At 41.0% G+C, this 17,807-nt stretch overlaps 1 protein-coding gene across 15 annotated transcripts; it reads left to right on the forward strand.

The window, feature by feature from the left end:
- The first annotated feature begins 877 nt into the window (after positions 1–877).
- Positions 878–17,807, forward strand: sh3bgr (SH3 domain binding glutamate-rich protein). 15 transcript variants are annotated; one of them, XM_036150211.1, is made up of 12 exons: positions 878–1,058; positions 4,956–5,141; positions 5,300–5,380; positions 7,503–7,577; positions 8,029–8,199; positions 8,771–8,800; positions 9,846–9,869; positions 10,234–10,260; positions 13,451–13,465; positions 13,747–13,773; positions 16,216–16,274; positions 17,153–17,807. In XM_036150211.1, the coding sequence occupies exons 1-11, from the start codon at positions 1,014–1,016 to the stop codon at positions 16,234–16,236; spliced, it is 702 nt and encodes a 233-aa protein (XP_036006104.1). In that variant the 5' UTR covers positions 878–1,013; the 3' UTR covers positions 16,237–16,274; positions 17,153–17,807. The 15 variants fall into 15 exon arrangements, with proteins under 15 accessions (XP_036006104.1, XP_021165012.2, XP_036006096.1 ...); XM_036150203.1 differs by lacking the exons at positions 7,503–7,577; positions 8,029–8,199 and having other exon boundaries at positions 881–1,058; XM_036150205.1 differs by lacking the exons at positions 7,503–7,577; positions 8,029–8,199; positions 13,747–13,773 and having other exon boundaries at positions 881–1,058.

The raw sequence follows: 17,807 nt of genomic DNA on the forward strand, positions 1-17,807 counted from the left end.
CGTCCTGGCAGGAATATGTAGGCAGGTGAACAGAGTTGATTAATTAGTGCAGCAGGTGGGTCTGATTAAGAGCAAGGCGTTGGCTGGAAGGAGACTGAGCTGAATGGATAGTGGCTGAGAGGTGAAAGCTGATCCAAGAAAAGTCCAAAATAAACAAACAAAAACCTAAATCATGACATTTAGTGAGTAATCATTTTTCGCTTGACCTGCCTTGTTGGAGCAAACAGAAAAAGTATAAAACCTTCATCTTTCTTTCACTCTTCACAAAAGCTTTTATAAATCACAAACCGTGTTTATAATGAATATACAACAAGATAGAACAAAATCTAAGATGGTCCGCAATCACTAAATAGAGCGCAATAGCCCTTTAATATGCGGCCAATCAGATACTGACTTCAATGCCATGATTTATTTTCTTTTTTATGGTTTAGCAATACAATTAAATTACTTAAAATTAAAGAAAAAAAAAAGCCACACAGGCAAGACTTCTGTTGGACTCAACATTTACCTTTGAATTTTAGTAATTATAGGGTAGCGTTTGCTATTTCGATTTAAAGCAGTTTTAGGACAAAACACGTTAATTGTAGGCTTAATACACCATGACGTGATAGTAGTGTATTAAGTTAAGTAGGAAATAGAAGATTTAAGTAAAAGTTTAATGGTAAAAACCAAGCTTTTCCTTTCCCACCCAGCTATTTCTGTCCTCCTCAGCATGGACTTGCAAACTCAACTTGTCTCTGTGTCCCTGCAGCAACAGACAGCTGAGGCTGCCAATCAGCATGCAGCACCGCGTCCCGGGGGCCCGACCAACCAATCCGTCTCTAATGGAGCCCAGAGACAAAAATACCTCCAGCAATGTGTGTGTGTGTGTGTGTGTGATCTCACCGTTATTTCTCCGTCCGGGGTGCGCTCTAATAATAGAGCAGGCAGTCTGCTCCTTTAAGGCCCTTCTTGCTGCACAGCCACCTCTACAATAGTTTATTTTTCCCTCTCTCTCTCAGTTTGGAGTGAAAATGGTCATTAAAGTTTTCCTCGCCTCTTCCTCTGGGTCAACAGCGGTAAGTTTTCACACAGTGGGACGTGATCCTAACTTTGGGTCGAGCTCTGCAGGTTGTACCGGACGGGACTGTCAGTCACTCACACTGACTTTAATGGGCTGAATCTATAAACTAACGCTACTTGTTTTAAAGTCTGAATGAGTCTGAATGACTGTTTGCTCTTTCAGCAAGTTAAAGTGCATTGAGCTGTGATCAGATTTATTCCTGATGACTGATCTGGTGTAATTATCTCGCAAGACGATGTGATTCAACAGGCGGAGCTTTCCAGAACAGGGGCTCCCTGTTTCAGGCCAGAGTCTGGGGTTTCTGATTCAGACCCCAGTAATGGTCCCAGTCAAAGGTTTGTTTAGGACCTACTTATTTAAGACCTTTTTTTTCCCTGCACTACTGGGTTTGTTAACTTGCAGAACTCACTGCTTGTGTAGGCTACTAGGTGGGTCGATTACAAATGAGGTGAGGCTGAATTTATTTTGTAGATCTTCTCTAGGCCAGATCAAATGAGCAGCTTTTAAAGCCCTCACAACAGTAGGAAAAATACATCCTTTCACTGTCAAACTAGTTTTCTTCTTGTCTAAAAATTGTACCGTAGATGAAGCCTTATAGGTCTAACCTACCCCTAGATACCTTGAATAATTGTTTAAACTTGATTATATGCCATATTTTACATCACTCTACCCATAGAAATGTTGCAGACAACCAACAATCGACCTGCATAAAGGACTAGAAAAGCCTTCATTGCTCCACAATGGGGAAATGTGGATGTTACAGTGATAAAAACATATAGACAGGATACACCAGAGTTACACATATGTACATATATTTCTTGGATAGAAGAAAAAAGAAGAACATTTTTCCACATTTTGTTACATTAGAACCTCACACTTCCATGTATTTCATTGGGATCTGGTGTGATCAGACCAACACAAAGTACAGCATAAATTTAAAGTGGTTACAGTTTTCTGCCACATGGACGATTTTGCAAGCAGCTTCAAAAAGTTTCTGCAGAGTTACCATGAGCTTCTTGGATGCTTCTCTGAATCACGCCCATGTCTTGGTGGGTTTGCAGGTCCGCCATACTCGTTAGATTTTCAGATGATGGACTAAACAATACTCTGTGAGATGTTCGAGGTGTGGGACATTGTTTTATAAACTTTGTTTTAAACTGCCTCACAACTTTATCTCATCCCATTCTACTGTGTTCCTTGGTCTTCCTAAGAAAAGATAAGAAACATCTTTACTGTCTCACAATGGGGAAATTTGGGCGTGACAGTGGCAAAAAACACAGACAGTTACACATTAAATCAGTAATGAAAAACAAACTAAACTAAAATTAGTTCTAAGTAACCAGAAAGGCCAAAATTAAAATAAAATAAAAACAGAGTATGTATAGCACTATTACTCACTTTGATATATTCAGTTAAACAGAGTGAACACAGCAGCCGATTTACACATTGTGTGAAAAATATGCAATATGCATAATTGTACAAGCAACACCCAGAATAGCGAAGGGTTATGCAAATGGACATCAGCATCTGAGTGACAGTGTAAATAATTATTGATCAGATCAGAACCCGTGCAACCATTATTATGTTTTAAACATTCATTGAGTTTGTTGTGAGCAGCAGAGATTATAAAGTCTAAGAGCAGCTGGGAGGAAGGACCTGTGAAAGCGCTCCTTTGAACATCCAGGATGCAGCAGTCTATCACTGAGAGAGCTCTGCAGCTCTGCAGCAGCTCCACGCATGGGGCTGGAGACATTGTCCATCAGGGATGTTGTTTTTCTTACAGTCCTTCTGTCCCCCACCACCTGCATTGGGTCCAGGGGGAAACCCAGGACAGAGCGGGCCCTCCAGATGAGTTTATCCAGGCGCTTCTTATAAGCTACTGCTCCAATAAACCACACCATAGAAGTGCCATTTGTTCACAAATTTTCTCTGAGACCTTAAAAGAGCAGCTGTATTCATACTGAGATTAAAGTATGACACAAGGGGGCGCAATTTAATTAGGTGACATCTTAAGGTCATTTTTATTAAGACTGAGTACAAAAGCCCAGCTGATTTTTTTTGGATTTAAATTTTTTATGTAAACATCAGGTTCCAGCTGTATACACTCTTTTTACTCTTAAACACCTTCATGTCCACATGTTATGCTGTCTGTGGGAAATGAAACAGACGTGAAAGGGTGAGGCACAGGACCCAAATGCAGGAGTCAGGCAGGTGGGAAAAAATGACTTAAAAAAGTAAGTTCAAAAACTAAAGTCCAGGCAGAATCTAAAATAGTAAATCACAAGAGGAACTCAGTGAAACAGGCTGGTGTGACTAACAGAGAGACGTTTCAGCCGGAGAGCTGATTGCTGAACAAGGAGGGGGTGGTTGATTAGAAACACGGAGGGGCCGTGAGGGAAGGCAAGGAGCTGAAGTTGAACTGAGAAAATTGGAGGAAATGGCTGATGGAACACACAGGAAGCAGGATATAAATACGTATGAAATATTCACGTGCACAGCAAAAGCACAATAAACCGGAATAAACAGAATATGAAAAGCAAAGAGTGACAAATCCTAAAATAAAACAAAACCAAAGTCACTACGGTTAGGAATTTTTTTTCACAAATCTGTTTATCGAAGTTTTTAAATTCTTTAACAAGGAACACAAAAAATATTAACAATTCACACAGCCCAGACCCCCCCCCCCCCCAAAAAAAAAGACCCATCATACACTCACTTAACAAGTCAGTTTCTACAAATCAAAGTTTTCCTTTGGCCATACAGCTCACTTTCTCAAGAGCCACGTTACTGGACTTAAGATCCATCCAATGCTTCACCCCAGGTCTCAGTGTCCTTCCGATTGTAAAACAATAACACATTTTGCTTGTGTCAGGCAAACTTTGACAAGTTTCCTTTGTTTGCATCACATTTAAACCTAGTAGGATATAGATGTAGTAAACACAATTTATCATCAATGGGAATTTTACATTCAATTAAATCTAAAAATATGGTGTTTATTTGTTTCCAGAAAATGTGAAGCTCTTCACACTGTCACAATGATAGTTCTCAGTTTTTCTTTTCCACATTTTATACAGCCATCAGGGATATTTGGGTTGAAATGATGGAGTTTTACTGGTGAGATGTGTGTCCTAAATAAGCACTTATACTGCAGTAATCTGAACCACGTACTGACTGTTTTTGGGCTAAGAAACAGGAATTATTCCACTCCTCAATGGAGGTGTCAGCTTTTATATCAGATCTCCAGGCTTACAAATATGATGAGCTACTTTCTTAAATTATTGTAAAATTTGGAAAGAAGCCCTCTACTCTGATAATTGTTAACTATATTCTCTATAGTGGACAATAGGGCTTCTGCAGTGAATTTCAATAAATTGGTAACAAAGCTTCTGATCTGGAGATACTTAAAAACTGTTGGTTGGGTAAGTTGTATTTGTTGGTCAGGTGTTCAAAAGACATTAACACCCCTTCATTGTACAAGTTTTGACTTTTACATACACCTTTTTTGTCCATATTTTGAAACCCAAGTCAGACGTCCAGGTTTAAACGCACTATTGCCCCAAATAGGTGGCAAAGCCGAGAGCCTTGACTCCTCATTCAAAGCCGTGTGTACCTGGTGTTTCTAAAAAATGGATTATTTGTGTTTTTCTGCAATTGTTTAGTCTCAGCTAAGTAAAAATAGGATTTTAATGGCTACCCTGTTGTGTTATGTTCAATTTGCATCCAAAATGGAATATCCTTTGGGATAAAATACGTAGTAGCGGCACACAACTGAGCTGCCCAGCAGCACAGCTTCATATTAGGAAGTCTAAGCCCTCCTCGGTCGTAGGGTTAGCATAGCAGAGAAAGACGTAAAGGTTTAGGACATCTATGAGGTACTTTTCCGGCCTTTCAGATAAAGAAGAAGCAGCAAGATGTGGTCGCCTTCCTGGAGGCTCTGAAAGTGGAGTACGCTGAGCTGGACATCGCCTGCAACGAGCAGAACCGCATGTGGATGAGGGAAAACGTCCCCGAAGAGAAGAAGCCCGCCAACGGCATCCCACTCCCTCCGCAGATTTTCAACGAGGAGAGCTACTGTGGGGTGAGCGTAGATGCATTCGTAATGAGGATTCCTGTTTCACTGCATAACATGGGTCACTAGTTATGTTTGCAGGTGGAGCATCACATATAAAAATATATGTAACATAATTATTTAATTGCTTAGCGGGAAAGGTTTAAAAATGCTTCTGTTTCCTGCAGGATTATGACACATTCTTCGATGCCAAGGAGGACAACGCGGTGTTTACCTTCCTTGGGTTGCCCCCTCCTCCTGGCTCAAAGGTGAGACATCTTTTAAGATTTTATGAACAAATGCTTTACTGAATCATCTTTGCCTATTATAGTTTTCTGCCAAGTAAATACCTGCCATTGTGTTCTGATCACATTACATTCAGATTGCATCCTTTGCAGCCGTTTCCAGAGAGTTTTTAGGTTGTTCTCCAAGATTTCTTGATTCAGCTGTTGATATAAAAACATCAACCCTTAATAAAATATTTACAAACACCAAACAGAGGTAGAGTTAGGAGTTATGGAGATGTAACTTTTGTTATTGCGCTCTGTATCTTGGCGGTGTGATCTATAGCACACAAGAATTAAAACTGAAACAAAGAAAGAAAGCAACAGGCTAAAAAAGACACCACTGCTTCAGTATACGGTAAAGGATGCATATTTTGCATGTATATTAGAAACATTGTCAGTTTTTGCTGGAGTCACAATGGTCTGTGACTGTGTTTATAAAAGAATTTAAAAAGAAGAGTAATTAAATGCCTGTTTACAGTACAGCTGCACATCTGTAGCTACATGTACAGTCATCTAAATCAGATACTTCATCAATAGTGCATTTACAACACCTCAGTGGGTAAAACACAATATCTTTGTACTACTGTACTCATTATAAAACCACATTTTACATTCCTTCCATTAGTTCATAAAACAAACAAACAACCCCCCCCCCCCAAAAAAAAAAGAAAAAAAAAAAAAGAAAAACAGCAACATTGTGTGTTTGGAAGCAGGGGAAACTAGTGATTGTATTTGAAAGAAAATGCTTGTTTTGTGTAAACGTAAATGTAGCTATTCAACAATTTTGGACTCTTTTTGCTGTATTTTTCAGTTTTTAATTTTTCTAAGGCGTTGATTGTTTTCATTGTCTGAACGGCGAACAGGCACAATGAATACTGTGACTGTTTTTATAAGAAGCAGCCCTGCTGTCATAAAACTTGTCTTGCTGCAGTAAGTGAGAACTTCTCCGTTAAAGAGAGGCTCAAAGGGGATACAGCTCCTGGCAAAAGTATTCCCAGCACTTGAATTTTTTTATTTTTTTTATTTGGTTATGTTGCAACCAGAATCTTGAGCCTTGGTGAACACAAAGTAGTGCACAATTGGATACAGCGAAAGGAAACAATTATTTCAAATGAAAGTCTGAATAGCATGGCATCGCAAAATTATTCAACACAAAAAAAAAAATAAAAAAAAATACACACATAGGGCAAAAATGGTATCTAAAGTAAAAATACAGCTAATCAAAAAGCACACAAAAGCCGCTGTCACATTTGTAAAAAAACAAACAAACAAAATCTTCTTGATAATCACCAAACCTTTTGGAGAAATTTTCCAATGAGCCGATGAAATAAAGGGGCAGTTTTGTGTTACATGGTGTAAAGCCAACGCGGCGTTTCAACAGGAACGAGCGTCATGCTTGCAGGTCAAGCATGGTGGTGGTAGAGTGATGGTCTGGGCCTGCTTTGCTGATCCAAGACCTGGACGACTCGCCGTCATTGATGGCACTTGGAAATCCTAAAGGAGAAAGTTCAGCCATCAGATCATGACCCTCAGCTCAACAGCTGCAGGACAATGGTGCAAGGAAATGACTGAAAAATAAATAATGAAGATGGGTGGAGTTAAACACAGAACACTCCGGGAAGAAACCCCTTTACAGGCTGCAGAAGACTTGAGACAGGAGCAGCGGTTCACCTTCCAGAGAAACAGCCGCCCCTCATCTCAGAGGAAGGGTTCAGATGGAAACGTGTGTTACAAGGGCCTAGTCAAAGTCTAGACCTTAATCCAACTGAGAACATGTGGCAAGAGACTGCTGCTCGTAGATGCTCCCCATCCACTCTGACTTGCCTCGAGCTATTTTGCAAAGAATTGTAAAAGGTTTTAGTCATACCCCAGAAGCCTTGTAGCTGTAATCTCAGTGAAAGGTGGTTTTACAAGACATTGGCCAAAAGAGGCTGATATTGTTATTTGTAGAACATCGTTACTTTCAGTAGTATTTCCATTTTTAATCATACTATGCTGAAATGGATGCTATAATTCTCTCAAAGCCTTGGTTTGTAAAACAATCTGTTGTTTCCGATGATCTGTGATGGATTTGTGTTCCACCTCCCTGGTCTCCGTGGCACAGGAAGCATTGCAGGCTGAGAAGGAGCACATTGTGCAGAACGGGACCCATGCAGAGGACCACCCTGACGACTCAGCAGTAAAGCCGACGACACGTTTCCATTTTTTCCATCATGCTCTTTTATATAATTGTGCCACATCTCTTCGTCCACCTCACCTAGTATAATTTAATAACTTCCCTTCCATGCATAACTGAGAACTGGAGCAGGGTCTTAATCCCCCCCAATAGCTGCAAATTCCCACCCATGACACTGGCTAATCGTGGTACGGCACAAAATCACACGTCGATTTAGCACAACGTTGCTCTTTTTGCACCCTCTCTAATGTTTCCCTACCTCACTGAAACCTTCACTTCCCATTTTCTAATTTCCATTTACTCTTTTCCAAGACTAACCACTCCGGCTGAGGAGTGTGCCATTTTAATCCAGTTGAAAGTGTATCTTTTTTTCCCGCCTCCCGCCTGCCTGTTTTAATCGATTTATTCTGGATTCCATGTCTTGTTTTCCTTGATTACCTATTTCACCTCTCAGAAGCATAATGGGGATGCGCAAGGAGAGGAGGAGGAGGGGCAGGCAGGGGACGAGGAGGAAGGAGAGGGTGGAGAAGCAGACGATGAAGCCGCCGAAGTAGAAACATCACGGGGAGAGCACCTGGCAGAGGAGGAGGAGGAGGAGAAGGAGGCAGAGGAAGAAACAGACGAGGTCACAGAAGAATTACAGTGTTACAGTAATTGCCACATAACTCAAGTCCCGCCCCCTCATCAGTGTTCCACCTCCATAACCCTGGAGCGTTTGAATCTCACTCTCTCCTGCGCCTTCTTGTCATTCAGAGAATGCCCGACTTTAACTTCTTCTTCTACTTCTCATTTACCTACCATCGTCCTCCCACTTTACATCACCTCATCCTTTGGTGTCTCCCTCCACTAACGAGCAAAGCGTGGACTTACATCTCTCGGCAGCATCAATGGATCCTTAATCCCTGTAATACTGCTTTTCCCTCTTTCACTTTTGCAGTTTTTTTAATTTTATTTCATCTTAATGTCATGTAACCACTTAGCCTGACCTTTTAGTTCATAATAATCTGCAATAATAATTGACCACTAACTGTTCTGGTTAAGGTGTGTCGGGAAAAACCCAAACCCCCCCCCCCCCGCCCGCTGCATTTCATAATTTGTTTCCTAGTTTATTTGTGGATGTTGATGTCTCTACAAACTGATGCACGATGTGTACGCTGTGAGAAAACTCACAGAAATCCTCCTGTCTCTTGTTTTAGGAGGCACAGGAAGAAGAGGATGAAGAGCATGTAAGTTTTTTTTTAATCCTTTACAGGAAAGTACAGTTTACCCTTGAAGAGTGTCAGACTTTCTCGGCCCCTTACTCCTAACAAGCATTAAGTTGATGCATCGTTAAGAGTTTTCATTCTTAGCCGGTGTTAGCTGGTTCTGAACCCGTGTTCATACCTGTTATCCCCTCTCCACCTTGTACTTATCATTTACCTACCACTGTGCGTCACTGTGAAATCGGTACCTAAAATGTTGGGTTACTAACACCAGCCTTCGGTTTCCTGGTAATTCTCAAATGCAAACACATACATGCAATATCTTATCTGTGATTTGCAAGCTTTGTCAGAGCAGCGTTGGTGTTCTGTCAGCCAATGTTTTGGTAACATTGGGCTCGGGACAACCTTTGCCTTCAGAACCTTTCGTAATTCTTTGTGGCACAGATTCAACAAGCTGCGGGAAACCTCCTCCAGAGATTTTGGTCCATATTAACCATCCATATTAGTCAGATTTTCTTCCTTATAAGCAAGACTTTTCATTAATTATCATCTTATAATCACCTAAATCTGCCCATAATGTCTTATAACTGGAAGGGCTGTGATCTGGGTTGACTGAATGGGATTAAATTGCCTTGGTTAAATGGACTGAACTAGACTGAACATAATTTGACATAAACTGGACCTGTTTAGCCTGTAAAGTGTCTTGAAATGATGCTTGGTGCTACATGATTAAACTGACTGAAGTGGACTAGATGAAGGTGGGCTCAGTGGAGGAACAGTTCTTTATTTATTTATCTGAGAAACATGGTCGCATATTCAGACTGCATAAACGCAAGATTTTTAAATTTTTTTTTATCAAGCTCAAATTGTTATTCCAGCCTGTTGAAACAGATGTTTTGTGTGCATTAGTTGACTCACTAACGTTGCAGTCCCCCCCGTCACCTGCCTGGGATCCCACATTTGATGCATTATCTTCCCCCCTGCTCCTACCATTTTGTCACTCGTGCACATAAACGCCGTAAGGCTGCTTCTTTGCTTTATTATCCATCTGTTGGTTTGCTCCCTCCAGGAGGAAGAGGATTTGCACTCAGAGGTAACTGTACTTCAGTGTTCTTCTGCGGTTCCGTAGATCATCCACGGTTCTGCCGTGTCGCCATCAGTGTTGTGTGTTTGATGGGGTTCAGATGAGAGGTTCTACGTCATTTCGGGACCCTAGTTTGTTCCTTCTACTCATGGTTAAACCCTTTCATTTCCTCGCTCCAACACATCAACTTTCCCTCCATCTCTGAGTTCCCATTCAGCTAACATCTTCATTTCCTCCTAGCTGTAGCTGCATCCTGATACCCTCAGACGTCCCGTTTAGTTTCCCTCTCCACGGACGACCCTCTTGTGCATGCATGAGCTGCTCTTTTGCTCCCCACGCAGCTTGCTGAACTGCTGTATGTTATTTCTTTTAGGAAGAAGAAGAGCTACAAGAGCTTGAGGTAGATTTATATGTTTTTTTTTACCTTTCCCCAGCCAACCTGAGTCTCTCCATGTTCTTTTTTCGTATCTTCCTTGTTGTCGTTTTATTGCATCCCCTGACACCTCCTGCTACAGCAGCCGGCACATTTATCGGCACCCCTGGTAAAGATGTGTATAAGGCCTTACAATAAATGTATCTTTTATAACGGTAGCAAAATCTCACACATTTAAGAGACTGTTTTTAACAAAATGAACAGTGTTACACTTATTAGCACCCTTGCTGGCAATTGCACACTTCTCTTTTGCTCAAAGCAAAACAGTTTCCCTTCTGTAGCATTTAGCAAGGTTGGCGCACACAGCCAGAGGGAACCTCGATCATTCCTCTTTGCGCAGTCTCTCAACGTCATCATAGTCACAGCCGAAGCAACATAAATATGGCAGCGCAGGAGGACGGACGCGTAGCCGCTTCCATCACATCTGTTAGGTCAGAATCCACGATAACTTCTCTGAAAGAAGAACAGCAAGAAGCGCCTTGTCCAGCATAACTTGTTGTGGCTTCTCATGGCGCCTGCTGCTTACATTTTGATTTGAGAATGGCATTAGGGGTCGGTTCGCCTGACCAGCTCGGAATGTTCTGCTGAATGTCCCTCCTTTCCCCAAACGGATTTGATGATAGCAGTCCCAGATTGATAATGTGCAGAACGTAGAGTGCTAGAGATCACCAATCTGGCATGCCAGGTTATAGTCCATCTGATTTCTATTTAAAATACGCTTTTTCAAAAAAAGTTCATGATGCCACTCCAACAAGATTCCCTGCGGCGTCAGAGATCCTCCACCTTGTTTAACAGTGGGCCTAAGGTGCTTTTATGAACCGTTCTTTGTTTTATGCCACCTGGAGCGTTTGTGACGGAAACGCTCAGTCTTAGTTTCACTTGGCCAATGCACACAATTACCGTACTGTAGAATTTCCTCCAAACCTCAGATGGTTACGTTTGTGATGGTAGGACCTTTCCAACAACCTGTGTGGTGTGCAGTAAGGATTTAATGTTTTTATGCATTCTCTGTGACCCCAGGATAGCACTGTTTGCTACAGGAGATTATTCTCTCGTCATCTCACCCCACTGTGCATAGTGGCAAGATAGATATAGGTCCTTGTCTGCCCTGGTGATCAGTGGCTAAAAAAATGGGCCTCTTTGTCATGTCATAATTATAATAATTATACTTCAGGTAAACTAAAGGTATAGATTACAAAGAAGTTTCTAGACTGTGAAAACGATTAGGATGAATAAAGTATGAATAAATAAAAGGTTTTATTTGCATTTATTTTATAGAAATTAATTGGTGGGGGGTTCCCAGTACTGGAGATTTAAATATATATATATATATATATATATATATATATATATATATATATATATATGTATATATATATATATATATATATATATATATATATATATATATATTTCTTAATGTTGAATTTTTTTTCCCTCGCTGAATAAATGTTCTCAAATTAAATGCCAGATTTAAAAAAAAAAAAGTTTAACATTTTGCTACTGCAGTAAAACACACAATTATATCAGGGCTTTTTATTCATCTTTACCGGGGTCACCAATAAATGTGTAGGATGCAGTTTCTGATGCCTTTCTTTCTGTTACCTTATCATAAACATCCCATAAAGTTCAATATAAGTGCTTAGTCTACAGGCCAAACGTGGCCCATTATAAACCTTGTTAAGCAGCTTAAAGCCACACCAAATAGATTCCTTTAGTCACCCGTGTTCACATTCTGCTGATGTAAATGAATAGAAATGGTTAAATAGTCATCTTTGGTAATTCCTATACACTGCTAATAAAGGCCTCTGAATTATTACGTGATAATGAATGACGCTTAATAGTGCATCACATCTTTAGTCACACTTTTGTGACAAAAGTGCAGCAATTGTTCCTGCAGAGCCTGCTATTTGGTCTGCTTTTCACATTTCCAACACAGACTTCAATGTCTTTGGAAAAGAAGGAAAAGGAGGCATGATTTTTAACTTTTTGTTTTAACCAAAAAAAAAAAGCTATAAAATTTGTAATACTTCACTAATAATCCTAATAAAATACAGTGCAACCAATTACCTTCTGAAGCGACCCCATTGATCTATTTTTGCCCTTTATCTGACATTTACTGTGACTTTGTGTCGGTCTATGACGTAAATGTTTATGGCTGTAAAGTGACATAACCTTCAAGGGGAACAAATACTTTTGCAAGGAGCTGTAGGTTCCAGAGGAGGTAGGCTTTCATCACCTTTTAATACAATAGTTTTTAGAGAATAGTCCTTAGATAGTTGGGTTGTCTGGAGATTTTATGGTGGGTCCAGAGCATTGAAGTTTGAGAAGCAGCAGAATGTGTTACAGGCCTCTTTTTACCTACGGTTTTGTCTTTCAGGCTACACAAATGTTTAATGCTGCATTCAAAATTGAAATATCCGTATTTCTTTATAATCCCACCCTGACTTGTACTTCTCAACAACTTTGTCCCTGACTTGTTTGGAGTGCTCCTTGGTCTTCATGGTGTGATGCCTCTTGCTAAGTGGTGCTTCCGCCTCTGAGGCCTTTCTTTATACTGACAGATCATGTGACACTTAGATTGCACACAAGTAGACTTCATTTGACTGATTATGTGACTTTTGAAGGTAATTGTTATACCAGAACCTTTGAGGGGCTTTGTTAGCAAAGGGGGTTGAAATGTGTCATATCTAAATTTTCATTTTTTAAATTTCCTTTTTATGCATATGTTTTCTAATTTCCGTTCACAAAGGTTGATGCCTATGTGCAGATCAATCACATAAAGTAAGATTAAAAAAAACCATTTGAATTACAGATCGGAATCTAACAAAATAGGTAGAAAAAAAACAAGTGGGTGAATACTTATGCAAAGCGCTGTAAGTCAGTCCACTGTTATTTCTCACCACATTTCTTAAGTCTTCTAGAGAATTGAGTTTCAGACAGACAGTAAAGTATATTTTACATAATTGTAGAATCAATCACCGTTTGGTTTTTACTGCTGGACAGCAGTTCATGACATTAAAGGCCTCGCTATTTAAAATGCTGGGTGGAAAATGCTTTTTTCTTCAACATTCCAGCTTGAGCTTCCATTCCTTCATCGCTTTGCATCCTCTGCTCCCTCCTTTCTATCTCTGTCTTTGTCCCACCTTCCCTGCAGGACCAAGACGAACAAGTAAGCGATGTAGTCTTGTTGTGGTTTGTGGCGTCACACCTTTTAGACTCAGGAGACCTTAGTACTTCTCCCTTTGTCTTTATCTCTTACTGTGCTGCATGCTACTTTTATCACAGTTTTCCATGGAGGTGTCTAATGGTCTTCAGCATGACGCATGTATTTGCCATTAAGTCTTAAGGTAGAATTAGTGCAGTGACGGGAACGGCGATGATATATAGATCGATATTTCCCCGCTTATTGATATTTCTAAGCTTAATTCTACCCGATTTCATCTTCTGTAGGAAGAAGAAGAGGGAGAGTCCCAAGAGGTATATGCTTGGATTATTTCTGTCCCTGCTTGGCACGGTGTGAATCATTGTGGAGATTGGGAGTTTTCTGCATGATCGGATCACAACCTAAAGCTAAAACTGTTGTTTCTTCCCCAGTCAGCTGTATATGTCACTCAGTTCGATACACAAAGCACAAACGTGGAGTGTTGCAGCAGGTCCTTGTTTATGAGCAATGCTTCAGGGTTGACGCAACGCAATATTTGTTCAGTGATGTAGAGACCTGTAAAAATATCCACAGAGGCACTTTCTTCCAGGCTGCAACGCCGGGATGTTTTACCCTCTTGTTTTTATGAACAAGTCGGACACTTTTGTTTGTACTTTGCGTCTGCCTGAATGAAAAAGAGAAAAAAAAAAAAACTCATATATGTTTGTTTTTGGTTGGATGCACCGAATTTATATGATTTTTGTTTTAGAAGAAGTCATGACCTATTATCTTTGCTAAGAGCGCTCCAAACAAAATGAATATGAAGTGGATGTGACAAGTTTCACAGGGGATTCAGGACATAGTGTCACTGCGCAGAGTTTGGAGGACCACTAAGAGGAAAAGATTTTCTGCTGGATAATCCACTGGAAGCCAGCTGCTGCCTAGCATACTTTCCTGTTCTATTAGAAATATTTTTATGGTCGAGTACATGCAGGAGTAGTTATTCTCTCCGTCCTGCCATCACTGCTAAACACCGCATGTGCATCGGGTTACGTCTTCTCCATTTGCAGCCCTCTGATTCTGCAGCCACTAACAGGTGACCCCATCCTTCTTTTGTGTCAAAAGGAGGGATGTTGGAAGAAACACGGGTGGCATTGTTGCACATTTCCACGTCTGGCAACGTGCCTGTGTTTGACGTGTCCCCCAAAAAAGGTCTTGTTTTTGTTAAGAGGAAAGTATGTTATTGTGAAAGACCTTCTCCAGTTATGTTGAAACTGTGAATGTGGGTGGAGAGCCCGAAAAAGACATAATTGCGCCCAATTTTTTTTGTCAAGTTGAGCCATTCCTGCTTTTTAAAAGCTAAAATAAAATCATGAACTATAATGTTTCCTCTTTGAGCCTTACAGCGGCGGGCGAAAAACATTCATACTTCTTGAACTTTCACAGACTTTACAGCTGGAAGCCTGTTATGAATAGAACTGGAGAACCAGATATCAGCCAGACACAGAGTTTCCTTCTAAAAGGTTTATTGCAATGATGAATAGTGGATGAAGAGGCAGGCAGACAGTAATGGGAAGGAGACCAGAGGATACAGGTGGGTTGACTGGCAGAACTGGACTTAAACAGGTGTAGCAGGCAGTGACAGACTTGAACCAGAGATGAAGGCAGGAGCTGACCAAACCTACTAAGACATTGTCCACCTAAATTGATATGCCTGGCACTATTTGAGCCCTATTTGAAAAGCAATAAAGAGAAACATGGTAACTTTGGAGGAGCTGCAACATGCCAGTGCTCAAGTAGGAGAATTATTGATTTTTTTGGCCATCCACATAAGCTTGGAAAGGAGGTAACTTCTGGAGAAGTGCTTAGATGCTCATGATAACTCCAGAGGAGCTGCAGAGATCCACAGCTCGGGTTAGAAAAGCTGTTGACAGAACATCTATAAGTTATGCACTCCACAAATATGACCCTAGTGAAAGATTGGCAGGAATATAGCCACTGTTGGTAGGAAGCCATAACAAGGTTTGACGAAAACCGTAAAGAGGACACAGGAAACACGTGGAAGAAGGTGCTCTGGTCAGAGAGGACCATTGTTACTTTTTCTTCTTCATCTAAAAAAACTCTATGGTGCACAACCCAGATTATATACATACAGCCAAAGCTACAATGGAGTGGTTTATGTCAGAGCATGTTTATGTGTTGATTTAGACCAAACGTTAGACCCAAATGCTACTGCGAATTTTCAGCAAAGCGTAGGGTTTGCCGTTTACAGATGCTTACCATCCATTCTGCCTGAGATTGGGCTCTAAATGTGTAAAGCTGATAGGAACAGTCCCCAAGAGACTTGCAGCTGGGACTGTATCACCTTAAAAAAGGCTAACCCACGTGTGTCCCATACTTCATAGCTTTTTATTTGTGAATATTCTTAAATACCACAAATACTTTTCCCCTCACTGCTATCACACAAAGTGAGGTGTGTGGTTGTTATGTGACAAAATGTGAGAAAGTTTAGGTCTTATTTCCCTTTGCAAGGCACTGTATCTCCTTACCATAGGTTAACTCTGGCTGCTGGGTTAGAGGCTATAAAACTAACAGACTCTGTGTCTCCAGGACACTATTTCCCATTTAAAAAATTAAAATATATCCATCCATCCATTCAATGCCTATACCTGCCTATTCTTGCCAGGTTGCATTTTATTACACACCCGCCTGCCATCTTTCACTGATATGTGTTTGTGTTGCATACCATGACCCTATTTCTTGTTTGTCTTCCCCAGGCTGAAGAGGAGGCTGAGTAATTACAGGGACATCCAGATGAAGACCATCTACTGTCCTGGTAAAGCCCTTCACCATCATTTACTGAGTTTGGAGGCTGTCTTCCGCCACTGGAGGGCAGTACAACATTGTAGCGCTTGATTTCGCTTCATGGTTTGGCATGTATTTTAACCACATTAATTAAAGCCACAAACCTTTATTTAGACGCTTGTTTTCCCGGTTTTTGACCTCGCTCCAGAATAAAATTGCGCCTATAAATCAAGCGGACGCAGTTGCAGCAGCACATGAGGTCCCTGCAGTGCAGTGGCACGTTTTACTATTAAAATGTTTCTTGACTTTATATTAAAACTCAGAAGATAATTACATTTACCTGAGGGTCTCAGCGCAGTTAATGCTTTGATTTAAATCGCCTCAGTACTTACAGCAGTTTATAGACTGTATCCAAAACAATGCAGCAGCCGATTAAGAAGGGCCTGTGACAACAGGCTCCATCTCTAATCAGCTTCAGTGAGCATACTGTGCCTGGGGATCAGGGAGAGCCACAACAAAAGCATCTCCCACTTCTCCTTTTTATTTTCCGAGGCTGTGGTAAAGAGTATTAGGGACGCTGACGGTGATCAGTATGGTTGCGGTGATAATCATCCGCATCTTTAAAGCCATGTCTTCTGCTTCCGCTCTGCATGTTTGGGCTGCAATAAAAGCCAAGGAGCAGGCGGCGGGTCTCCGGTCTCTCCTCCCTTAGCTTTCTCCCCACCCCTGCGCGCCTCCTGTCATGCCTTGTTAGAAGAAGCTGCTAAGTGAGCTTTCAGATGTGGCCCCCGGAGAAGCGTGCGTGAAGGGTGGCACAGGCCCAGAGGTGGCGGCGGAGTCAGACCACTAGAAAATGTGTGACCTCCTTTTTTTTTTTTTTCCCTGTTGTCTGTTTGTTTTGTTGAGCAGCCTGAAGGAGCCCCCTGGTCCATCTCTGCCCAACGCCTGACGCTTGACCCACCCTCCCTTCATCAAACCCGTCAGGCAGCAACCCCACCTACCGATGCTGCGCCGGACTTTTTCTGCAAACCGCCGGTCATGTGCTTGACCCACTGTCTTTACGACCGCGGTTTTGACTTCCTTTTTATGTTTTGTATGTTAACACATAAAGTAATGAAATTGTGCAGAGGAGCAGGATGGCGTTTGTAATTAGCAGTGATTGCAACACGCAGGTTTCTTCAGCCTAACCACATTTCCCATGTTTTACTTTCTAGCTCTAGTTCTCTAACCTTAGGAGGAAGTGACCTTTTCACAAAAAATGGTGTACCTTAGTGTGACTTCCTGACTTTCATAATTCACTCTCTTGTAAATGTTCTGCTCATTTTTTTTCCTGTATTGTGCCTTACTTACTCCTTTTATTAGCTGAATCTTTTAAGAAAATTTTGATGCCCCCGAAAAGATAAACACAGATACTGCAAGATTCAAATTATCTACCAATTTTTACAAGTACCCCTCCCCTTACTGCTGACTAATCAATGCACTTTGTTGAACAAAGAGGGAAACATGTAACCATGTTTTGTGGATACAACGGAAAAAATAAACTATTTTAGATTGATAAAAGCTT

This window comes from Fundulus heteroclitus, chromosome 18 (assembly GCF_011125445.2).
Source record: "Fundulus heteroclitus isolate FHET01 chromosome 18, MU-UCD_Fhet_4.1, whole genome shotgun sequence".
NCBI lineage: Eukaryota > Metazoa > Chordata > Actinopteri > Cyprinodontiformes > Fundulidae > Fundulus > Fundulus heteroclitus.